Source organism: Octopus bimaculoides, chromosome 10, assembly GCF_001194135.2.
Source record: "Octopus bimaculoides isolate UCB-OBI-ISO-001 chromosome 10, ASM119413v2, whole genome shotgun sequence".
In the NCBI taxonomy this organism is placed as follows: Eukaryota; Metazoa; Mollusca; class Cephalopoda; order Octopoda; family Octopodidae; genus Octopus; species Octopus bimaculoides.
In genome coordinates this window covers 14938421-14950717 of record NC_068990.1, presented here as the reverse complement: position 1 = coordinate 14950717, position 12297 = coordinate 14938421, and the positions used below count along the sequence as shown (strand labels likewise).

Below are 12297 nucleotides of genomic sequence, written 5' to 3'. Positions count from 1 at the left end.
ATATATATATATATATATATATATATATATATATATATATATATATACATATATTGGCAGAAATACACATCACAGCTGTTTCCTACAAGCAAACATGACATATTCTAACAGAAAACTGCCCTGAGAGCAGCGTTTCTGTAGGATTGGATAATAATGCTAAAACTTATGGAACTATTTCAATAAAGTGTTTAATGTGATAATATTGTTATAGTAAATTTACCTCACTGAAACTCACCTTAAGTCTATTATTCTCTCCTCCACTGAGAATAACATCGAACTTTGCAACACCCACAGCTCGTAATAGATGAATAGATGCACCATATCTTAAAGCATCACCAACAAACATTGTTACTGTGCGCTTCATATCACCTTCATCTGGTCTCCAACCATTTCTACCCGGGCGAATAGCATCTGGACTTTTATCATTGCTTGATAATTTAATGTCCCACGCCCTTATTAATGAGGGATCTTCCAAACCATCATTGAATACACACCAGGATTCTAGAAAACAATATCAATAAATAAAATGAAATCAACAAAATGACCATTATTACCATGAGTATTATTACAATATCTAAAAACACTAATATTTCTATGAAAGAGAAATAGTTTACCTGTTTGTGTTGTGGGTTGGAGTGTTGTTGTTGGAACAGGTGTGGCTGAAATGGAAATGAAAGACAATGAAATTTAAGAAATTATCACTTTATAAATTTACATTGATTATTCCCTAATAGAATGAAAATAAAGAATCATATATAATACATCCATGAGTATTTACATTAGGTGGAGATGTTAATCCTACTTTGTTTTCTGAAATTTCCTCAAAAGCTACTGATTTCATTAACAAAATTGCGTATTTTGGCTGCCATCTTGGATTTCTACCATATTGAAAAATCAAATTGCAAAATTAATACTATTTTGGGATTCCGTGTATCAAAAAAACCTAAATGAATTGGTCAGAGCTTTCATTATTCATTACATATGATTAAGAAATTGGGAAATTTTTCAGTTGTTGAAATCTGTTTTTAGGAAATGGATAATACCACAAACTTGGTTAAATGAGTGTTTAATATGAGAAAAGTATCAATGACTTGTTTATTGCGCCTTTTTACAATTCAATCTGTTTTCATCACATTATATGCTTTATAGTGTCCAGCCAATACTCTATTGTCCACTTCATATTTTACTATCATTATTGAATTCATTTGTTTCTTCAGTTTTTTATTTTCTAGCATAACATTCATTCTTTAATAATTCTATTTCCTAGAAAAATGCATGCGAAGCAAAAAGCATTTTCATCTTCACTTTTATTTTTAAGGGGCAGCATATAGTAAGATAGCTGGGCAGATATTCCAATCCTTTTATGGTGTATTTTTCCCCTATCTTTTTCACTTCACATTTTATTATATTATAAATATTAATACCAGAGGTTTGTTCAATTCCTTTTTTCACAGTTTTACAATTCAAAATGTTTTCAACTCCTTGGATACATTGCAGTATTCTAGCAAACACTGTAGTTTAAAGTTAGCAATCATTTTAAACCTCCTTATTGAATATTTTTGTTCGTTATTCATTTCATTTTCTAGCTATGATGTAGTCCAGTACTGTATACTAACGATACACAAATTGCTACAAGTTATATTGCAACTCTACATAAATGAAGCAGAAGGAGAAGTGATACCCATATGTTCAAAATACTTACATTGTGATTCAAAGCATCCCTTTATAGATACTGTTACAGCCATGTTACAATCTCCTGGAACTCCTTTGAAAGAGATCTTTACAGTTGTTGATGTGGTACCAAATAGGATTTTAACAACACTGTCTTTTAAGTTTGCCTGGATATTCAAACAGAGAAAGATGATTATATTTGTGAATAATATGAGAAAAAGTGTCACGGTAACAATAATAATTTTTTTCTTCATTTTTGAATTCAACAACATAAATAAAACATGTTATAGAATATTACAATGAAATCTTAACTCACAACTAGAATAAAATAAATAAACTTGTTCTCACATAATTACTTGGTAATTTTTACCTAATGATTTTACAGTCAGTAATTAAATGAAGAAAAAACTCTTTTTATGCTTACTAAAAGTTAAATTTAACAATATTGAATGTTATATATATCTAACATTAATAGTTACAATGCGGAATTTTATTTTATGTATTTATATTTTAAAACTAAAGATACTCAATATCTAACCATGCATGTTATCTGTGTTGACAAAGAAATATTTCAAAATAATATAACCAACATCATATAGTTTTATAACATTTTATATTTTATTATTGTGAAAGACAAACATCATTTCAGTAGACTCACCATGTATTTCTTATTGTTTTCACCTCCACTTAGAATAACATCAAAACTTTTAACATCTTTAGCCTTGCCCAGACGTACAGATGCACCATACCTCAAGGAGTCACCAACAAAAAAGCTAACAAATGGTTTCTTATCTTCTTTTGCTGGTTTCCAGCCTTTTCCTCCTGGCCGAATAACATTTTTGTTTTCATCATTGCTTGACAAATCAATATCCGAGTTCCTTATTAAAGTATGATCTGCCAAACCATCATTGAATACACACCAAGACTCTACAGAAGAAATTCAATTCATTATTAGATAAAATTTTGTATAAAATTTTAGAAAGATTCTTTAGATTTTTCATATTAAAGAAATTGAAAAAGTGTCTTTTAATCATTATACCTGTTGCTGTTGTTGGTTGTGCTGTTGATGTTGGAAGAGGTGTTGTAGCTAAAATCAAAATGAAAATTGACAAGATATGAATTACAGGGAGTTTTAAATGTCTAAAATTAGTTTAACATGATTTACGTTTCTAATATACCATTGTTTCTATATGCTAATGTAAGGTTTTTGGAGATGAATTTGTCAGGCAAGTGATTTGATCTGTGACTGCATTGAAACTAAAACAACTACAGTTTGGAAGACATACATTCACCATTTTTATTTTTAATCCCTTATAAAGATTATTTTATGGTTTATTATTGTTTATATTTTCAATTACATATATAGGGGTGGGCACCAAAATCTTTTAAATGGTTAGGAACTTTATGGCTCTTAATTCAGCCTTGTAGTTGAACAATAGAGGATCAAATGACCATAAACTACATCAGTCTAACCAGGTTGGGAAGAAGGTTAAAGCTTATAGGAACCATTCATTATGGCCCCCTGAATAACTAATAAACATATGCATACACACAAACATAAATGTATCATAATAAGAGATAAATTGTACTAGTTATGTGGTAAGTTAAAGAAAACAACGTCAAGATGAGTTACTTGCAGATTAATATACTTACATCGTGATTCAAAGCACCCCTTTATAGATATTGTTACAGCCATGTCACAGTCACCTGGGACACCTTGGAAGTAAATCTTTATGGTAGGCGATGTGGTGCCAAATGGAATTTTAACAACAGTGTCTTTCAAATTTTCCTGTATTGGATACACAAGTAGAAGAGAATGAACTGCGTTAATGGATAATCTGACAAAAGTATGTGCATTATATTATTTTCTGTTTCTTTATCTAACTTTGAAAACAGAAGTAAAGAAGCATGTATTAATATCTATTGTATGACCAGGTATCTGCTCTAACACCATAGCACCAGGTGTAAATTATTTCACATGTTCAATACACACACACACACACACACACACACGCACATATATATACATATATATGTATATATGCTTTAAAATTAAATGTCTGAAAAAATATAACCAGTTACATTTTATTATTTTGAGAAGAAAGGCGGTCATCATTTCAGTAAACTTACCTTGAATTTCTTATTGTTTTCACCTCCACTTAGAATAACATCAAAACTTTTAATATCTTTAGCCTTGCCCAGACGTATAGATGCACCATACCTCAAAGAGTCACCAACAAAAATGCTAACAAATGGTTTCTTATCTTCTTTTGCTGGTTTCCAACCTTTTCCTCCTGGTCGAATAACATTTTTGTTTTCATCATTGCTTGACAAATTAATGTCCCAGTTCCTTATTAAAGTATGATCTGCCAAACCATCATTGAATACACACCAAGACTCTACAGAAGAAATTCAATTCATTATTAGATAAAAGTTTACATAAAATCATAGAAAGATTCTTTAGATTTTTCATATTAAAGAAATTGAAAAAAGTGTCTTTTAATCATCATACCTGTTGCTGTTGTTGGTTGTGCTGTTGATGTTGGAAGTGGTGTTGTAGCTAAAATCAAAATGATAAAAACGAATTACATTTACTACGATCTTTATATAATACCAACAAAATAACATTTGTTATGTATATTATCAGACATTTTAAAGCTTACAAAACAGTTAATGAAATTTCATATATTCAACATAGAAACAGTAAGAAAAAATATATTTTTGGTAAGATTTTTATATAAGATTCTAACATGCATTCAATGTGTTACCACTGTGCTTTTATAATTTAATGAAAAAAAAGCAACCAGAATCTATCTTATCGTCAAGCATCTAAGTAAAGCAGCTAATATTAATGATCCTCTTCTTGAAACCAACATTATTTATGCAATATTTTTCAAATTAAAATTTTATTAATTGCATGATTGGCCCATTAAATTCACCAACATTCTACAGAAGAAATTTAGTTCCTTGCTAGAAAGACTGGAAAAAATGGTAGAAATATTTTTAAAGTATAGTGTCAAAAATTAAAGTAGCAACTTTTAAACATCTTTTGTGCCTGTGTTGTTACCTGAGCTAATTTAGCTGGCACAAGAGTAGAAGCTAAAACTGGAAAGGTAAAAAATGGAATGATGTGAACTACATCGGCATTATTCACATGCTGTTTCATGTCAGTTCATTAAACCACAAGACTATTTGTTTTCCAAAAATGTTTTACAAGAATGTCTTGACCAGTAATACAATTCTAATCGTTTTCATGGGGCACCATTTAAGAACCGCAAGGCTAACCCAACAAGGAAAATAGTATTCTGTTAATTTACAAAGTATGCTGAGACCCCATTCGGTCATGACTGACCATGGGATTGCACCTAGAAAGTTACCCTCCCAAGCACAAGTCCGGGCAAGGTTGTTTTTTTATGGAAGACCAGCAGTCACTCATGTATACTGGCCTCCCCTCTCCACGCCACCAGTGTTATCCAAGGGAAAGGCAAAGGGGCCGATACAGCTTGGCACCTGTGACATTGCAACTCATTTCTACTGCTGAGTGAACTGGAGCAATGTGAAATAAAGTGTCTTGCTCAAGAACACAACACTCAGCCCGGTCTGGGATTCGAACTCACAACTTCATGATCGTAAGCTCGATGCCCTAACCACTGAGCCATGCGCCTTCTACAAAATATACTAGTTATGGAATTAGATATAGAAGACCAAATTAATTTGATGAGATGCAATATACAGGTACAGGTGTGGCTGTGAGGTAAGAAGGTTGCTTCCCAACCACATGGTTCTGGGTTCAGTACTACTGTGTAGCACCTTGGGCAAGTGTCTTCTACCATAGCCTTGGGCCTACTAAAGCCTTGTGAGTGGATTTGGTAGATAGAAACCAAAAGAAGCCTGACATATGTGTGTGTGTGTCTCTGTGTCTATGTTTGTCCCCCACCATTGCTTGACAACTGGTATTGTTGTGTTTATATCTCCGTCACTTAGCAGTTCAACAAAACAGACTGATAAAATAAGTACTATACTTCAAAGTACTGGGGTCAATTCATTCGACTGAAATTCTTCAAAGCAGTGCTGTAGCATGGCCACAGTCTAATGACCGAAACAAGTAAAAGATACATTTAAATACTTACTTAGTGATTCAAAGCACCCCTTTATAGATACTGTCACAGCCATGTCACAATCACCTGGAACCCCTTTGAAAGAGATCTTTACAGTTGTTGATGTGGTGCCAAATGGAATTTTAACTACACTTCCTTTTAAGTTTGCCTGGATATTCAAATAGGAAAGAACGATTATATTTATGTATAACCTGAGAAGTATCCATTATTACATACTTGTTTGGTTATCAGACTTCAACAAAAGAAATAATAAAACATATTGAATTATTAAACCATCACATGGCCACATCACATGACTGAAAGTCAACAGATGAGCAATCAAGGTAGGTGATGGAATGGTCATCAAGACATGGAGAAGATCAAGATGCTGACAACTGAAGACAAGATGGTGAGATAATCTCACCTGCTACCTGGGACTTATAATCATGACTGACCAGAGACAGACAGTGGTGGAAGGAGTCCAGGAAGGAGTTTCTCCTTCACGGGTGATGAAGCCCTGGATAATGAATGATATTGAATTTATTGAATTAGATTTAGGTCAGTCCTGAGCCCTAGGACTCATAAAATTAGGGCTTAGTCAACTTCTCATGGTGTATAATTGACTAAGATTATGACAATTTTTTTCTTGAATGAGATGCCAGTCTGACACAAGGTTAACTTCTGAGTAATTGTTGGAACTCATTCAAAGCTGAGCAAACCAGAACAATGTAAAATGAAGTGTTTTGCTCAAGAACACAATGCATTGCCCAGTATGAAAATAATTGAAACCATGGTCTTATGGTCACTGGTGCAACACCCAAACCATTTGGTCACACATCTTAACAAAATTAATGTAACAAAATTTATCCTAGCTGACATAGTTTCTTCAATTATTTTAAAATAGTAATTTCATAGTAAATAATCAAATGACAAAACCATATTTTCCAAATTTACTAGCAGCAAATCTTAGCAACGATATTACATACAGTTAGCAATAATCATAATCCAGGATTTCAATTAATTTCTTTATTTATATTTTAGAAGTAAATATACTCAATATTTAATCAAGAATATAATTTCTTCTGACAAACAATTATTTCAAAATATAATTTAGACGACATGGTTTTAAAACATTTATTTTATGGAATTGTACTTGTCTAGCAAGTGACTTTATCAGAGATCATGTATTAAAACTGAAGCAAATCACATTGTGGAAGAGTACTCCTTGCCATTTAACCCTTTACATTCAGATTACCCTATCAAATGTAATTCTTATTCATTCATATTGCTTTGAATTTATCACACATTATCTTGTGGCCTTGAGATTTTGATATGATTGTTTATTTTTTTAGAATGGCATTGTAGGGTAGGTGTAGGAGGCCAGATCTAATCAGTTTGAACATAAAACAGGTAGAATATTTGGGCCAGATATGGCCAGTTTAAATGCTAAAGGGTTAATAGTGCACACAGATCTGTTAAATTCACCTTTAACTTATTTCATGACATGTCAAATATTTTCATTGCATAACCGTGACCTGGTGACTAGCATAGTTCCATTACAACTTTTTAAAAGTTTGTTCAAGATCAGTCCTGATAGTTTTTAGATTTCTTCTCGCTCCGCCCCACCTCACGGTATTGAACTTTGAAATATGGGTTTGTTATATTCACCTAGAATAATTTTGATCTGAGACAAGTATTTCAGAGCTGTTTTTATAACTGATGGGAAGCAGGAGGCTGAATCGAATGCTGGAATTGCAGGTGCTGGTAAGGTAATGTGCCAACTCCAGCGTTTGATCCTCAGAAAAGGAGAGGTTGGTTAAAAAGCCAAATTTGTTATCTTCACTTCAGCTTACATACCTTTCTTCATCTAAAAACTGATGAAAATGGAATATGCCTTCCACACTATGATAAAGTTGGAACAAGGTAGTTAGGGATAATAAGATAGTAAAGACTATTACAGGACAGAATGATAATAAATTTGACAGTGCAATATTTAAATCTCAACCATGGAAGAATTACATTCAAAATTAACATTCAAGAAAAGAAAGAAGAAATGAAGGAATAAGTGGAATGGTCACAATGCTATATATACAATAAAAATAATAGAAACTGAAAGTTACTAAAGATTATTGCCCAAGGTTATGCGGTCAAAATTTACATAAACACAGCAAACCCATATATCCTTAAGTCTTATATGAAATAAAAATAGACAAAAACTGAGACCTACAGGGACCAAGCTTTTGAACAGTTGTGAAACTGTATCAGGGACCAGGTTGTATTTGTGGGAGACATTTTGACACTTTATGGAATAAGTTAAAAGTGACTTGAACAGTTCTGTGTGTTATTTGACAGCTTGAATAACTCTACCATGATGTAACTGTTCATTTTACTGCATTAAAAAAAGTAGTCAAACATTGTTTTGTAAACTCACCATATATTTCTTATTATTTTCACCTCCACTTAGAATAACATCAAAACTTTTAATATCTTTAGCCTTGCCTAGATGTATAGATGCACCATACCTCAAAGAATCACCAACAAAAAAGCTAACAAACGGTTTCTTATCTTCTTTTGCTGGTTTCCAACCTTTTCCTCCTGGTCGAATAACATTTTTGTTTTCATCATTGCTTGACAAATTGATATCTGTGTTTCTTACTAAAGTATGCTCTGCCAAGCCATCATTGAATATGCACCATGATTCTACAAAAGAAATTAAATGCCTTATCAGAAACGTTAGTTAAAATTATAAAATATTCTTTATAGATTCCATTTAAAACAAATAGAAAGTTTTTAAAACCATATCTACTACTTGTTGGTTTTTGTTTTGTAATGTCACTCAGTCTAACTCAAACACATACAAACCTAATAGTGAGTTCCAGGGCAAATATCAACCAATATAACAGCTTAGATATTATATGGTAATTTTAATTCTGCACTGAATTCTGGTATACAGTGATTTATTAAGTGATTTATACAGATATCCAAAAAATTGGATATTTGCATCATACGACACATAGATGCCAGGGTAATATGTGATACACAGGACAAACAAAGAGTTCATGAAAGCAGAGTGATTTAATGGAAGTTGGCTGCTATTTCTAGTTGGATGAACGACTGTGTAGAGGCTCACTCATTGTATCATTCCTGTCTCTGTTACAGGTTAGGGTGCCATTAATAGAGATGCAGTTGTATATAACAGTATAATCAAAATATGAAATAGTAAATTAGATTTTTACTTTGAGTTTTGCAATATCAAATCAAAATGAGAGTCATTAGATATAGTAAAATCATAAATTTAATATCTAATGTGAAAAATTTAATCAATAAGTGAATAAATAAGTATACTAACTGGTTGGTAGAAATGTAGTTGGGGTTAATATGGTGGTTACCTCAGGTGTGGTTACTATTAAAGAAATGAAAGTAAATGTAACATTATTAATTAATTTAGATTTTAAAAGAATACATTTATTTACATGGATTGAATCTAAGATGATACTAGATGCTACATATAAAGGCAAATATGATATATGTATGAATAAATATAGATTTATGTGTGTGTGTATATATGCATATATGTATTTATGTATGCACACACACAAACACACACACACACACACACATACATACATACATACATACATACATACATATATATAACTAGATAAAGATAGCTATGGCTGGTCTATGGGGTTACCTTAGGTTTCATGTCCCTAAAATGCTTAGCATTACAGTGTTTCTTCAGACCCTAATGGCTGGTGGTCTGAAACCGCTCTTCAAAGTGGGAAGAGAAAAGACCATGTAGTTACTTATTGAGCACTTGAACAAAGGGTTATCCTTAGTTGACATGGTCAGCTTGTGGGTTCCAGAACTTCAGTAGGAATCTCCTAAAGTGTAAACAGGGTCCAAAGGCTTCCTACACACACACACACACACACACGCACACACATATAATCATCATTGCTTCCAATTTTTCAGAGATACACATGTATGTGCATGTATATGTATACACACACACATACATACATACGTACATGCATATATATATATATATATATATATATATATATAGGTTCAAAAACGGAAAAAGACAAAAAAGCAACAACAAAGTGAGGACGTGATACAGATTGTGTTACTGGACGCTCAGGAAAGGAAAGAAAGAGAATTTGATGTTTCGAGCGGAGCTCTTCGTCGGAAACAAAGAAAGTCCTAAGAAGGGAAAGACGGAGGAAGAAAAAATAGCCAATGATATCCACGAGGTTACACTGTGGGGGCTAAATGTGACGATTTGTTATGTCATATTTATTCAAGAGGAGCTTCATGTATTGGCAGACAGTCAGTGGTGTATAACAACATAAAGATTAAAAGTTGTTGAGAAAAAATTAGCTGACATGGAGAACTGAAAGCTATCGGAATATTGGAAAAGTGCTACCTGTATGATAATGACTCACACTAGGTATCAAAATGCCAACATCATAACTGCTGTTCAATGCTCTATGAATACTATAAAAGCTGTGAGATGTGACATGGACGGCTTCAACAGAGATTAAAAAGCTATAGCCAGCTTTTGTAAGAAGTACTAGTGAGACATCTTATTGTCAAGTATTTAAATATATAATTGTGCACATGAATACAAACAAATGATATAATATAATATCATACATGTGTGTATATATTCAAATGTTTTCCTCAATAAAAACTTCATATAACTGGCTTTGAAGAAGCTATTAAATGTTCCACTGGCACCCAGCTCAATGTGCACGTTTCTATATAGCCAAAACAGATGTAAGCTAAAGGTGATTATATAACTTCTGTTCTTTTATCAGTCATTCATTTATTAACAAACAAACAAGAGAGAGAGAGAGAAACATTAATACAGTGAAATTTTACTAATAAATTCAATTCTTTTTTGAAGGTTACAAATTAGTTTAGAAATTTGGAGAATTTGTAGAATATTATGCAAAAATGCCTCAAAGTATTTAGTTGTCTCCCTCCATGCTCAGTGTTTGAAATTCACCATACTCAGCCTTGTTTCATTTCTCTGAGTACTTAAAGTTCCAGTGAAGTACTGAAGCTCATGTAATTGAGTATACCATCTTCCTAAATTTGAGAGCTTATATTTATGAAACAAACTGTCTGTAATTGGCTTAGAAGAAACAATGAAGTTTTACCTACTTATTTCAGTAACAGTGTAAATTATGACAATTATGATAATGGTGATAATGATGACGATGACAATGATGACAATCGAGATGGTGGTGGTGGTAGTGGTGGTGGTAGTGGTGGTGGTGGTGGTGGTGGGGTTGTGGTGGTAGCAGTGGCAATGATATTTACTTATGATGTCAATGGTGGATTACTTTACTAAAGAAATAAAAGAAGTTTAGCTATTAATGCAATAACTTAACGAATTAACTTACTTGGACTTTCACTCATACAAGCAAAGATCGAAACTTCTGTAGCAATGCATTGTTTGACATCGATCGGAAATAAATTCACCTTTATATGAGTTGCTGTTTTGTCATATAAATTTACTCCTTGTCTTGTGTTAGCCTAAAAGTTATAAGATATTAAACGAAATAGATTTTATTTTAAAAAGTAATTCACATTATTTCAGTATTCTTTCAGTTTATTTTTAAATCATCTGCCTGTAGGAATGCTAATGTGCCACCTTTAAGCATTTAGTCATGCTTATCTATCTACTCAAATGCTTATTTCATCTGTCTGGCAAAGAGTAAAAGAAGTCAGCCTGAACTCAAAATGTATACTTTCTACTCTAGGCATAAGGCCCAAAAATTTTGGGGAGGAGGCCAGTTAATTAGATCGACTCCAGTGCATAACTGGTACTTAATTTATCAATCCTGAAAGGATGAAAGGCAGCCGACCTTGGTGGAATTTGAACTCAACGTAAAGACAGACGAAATACCGCTTCTCAATACAGAAAAGTAGTGGCTCAACCTGGAGAGACTCCCTAATCTTAGAGCTATGAACCCTGTTGAGTAAGATTAATCAGACCTAGTGATTCAAAGCTTAAGAGGACACTGGCATTATCTTTGTAGGGAAAAGAGTAAACAATATAGACAGTAAACATGGATGATAAGAAATTTTATAACTATATCATCCATGTTTACTGTCTATATAGTTTACCCCTTTCCGTTGCCTACAAAGAAAATGCCAGTGCCCTCTTAAGGTTTGAATCACTAGGTCTGATAAAATGATCCATAAATCAGAAACAAAAAAAAACAAATAAAATCAGTGACAGTTAAAAATCTGCTTAGAATTATTTACTAGCCTGTATGGTCTGGCTAAGTCAAAATGGTTTTTTGTATTCTTCCTTTCTACTTGGAGAGTTTAAATGTAGTTATAAAAATATGTCCTTCTGTTGAAATGTAATTTCAGTAAATTTCTATATCTTTGTGCAACTGAGGATTGCTCTGCATTTTACATTTGATGTAATGTTCACATTGCTTAATTAAATGGAATAGCATGAAACGATCGTACTGCATTAACTTTGGATATCCTTGTTGCTTATTTT

At 32.5% G+C, this 12297-nt stretch overlaps 1 protein-coding gene across 1 annotated transcript in view; it reads right to left on the bottom strand.

Annotated features, from left to right (window-relative positions):
- LOC106875008 (uncharacterized) overlaps positions 1-12297 on the bottom strand; it is a 196187-nt gene that overhangs the window by 140656 nt on the left and 43234 nt on the right. The window contains exons 30-41 of the mRNA XM_052971235.1: positions 11183-11315; positions 9118-9171; positions 8200-8468; positions 5802-5937; positions 4184-4231; positions 3802-4070; positions 3325-3460; positions 2711-2758; positions 2330-2598; positions 1703-1838; positions 615-659; positions 236-501 (exon numbers count right to left, since the gene is read on the bottom strand). Of these exons, the coding sequence (XP_052827195.1) occupies positions 236-501; positions 615-659; positions 1703-1838; positions 2330-2598; positions 2711-2758; positions 3325-3460; positions 3802-4070; positions 4184-4231; positions 5802-5937; positions 8200-8468; positions 9118-9171; positions 11183-11315 (1809 nt within the window). The remainder of the gene's footprint in view (positions 1-235; positions 502-614; positions 660-1702; positions 1839-2329; positions 2599-2710; positions 2759-3324; positions 3461-3801; positions 4071-4183; positions 4232-5801; positions 5938-8199; positions 8469-9117; positions 9172-11182; positions 11316-12297) is intronic.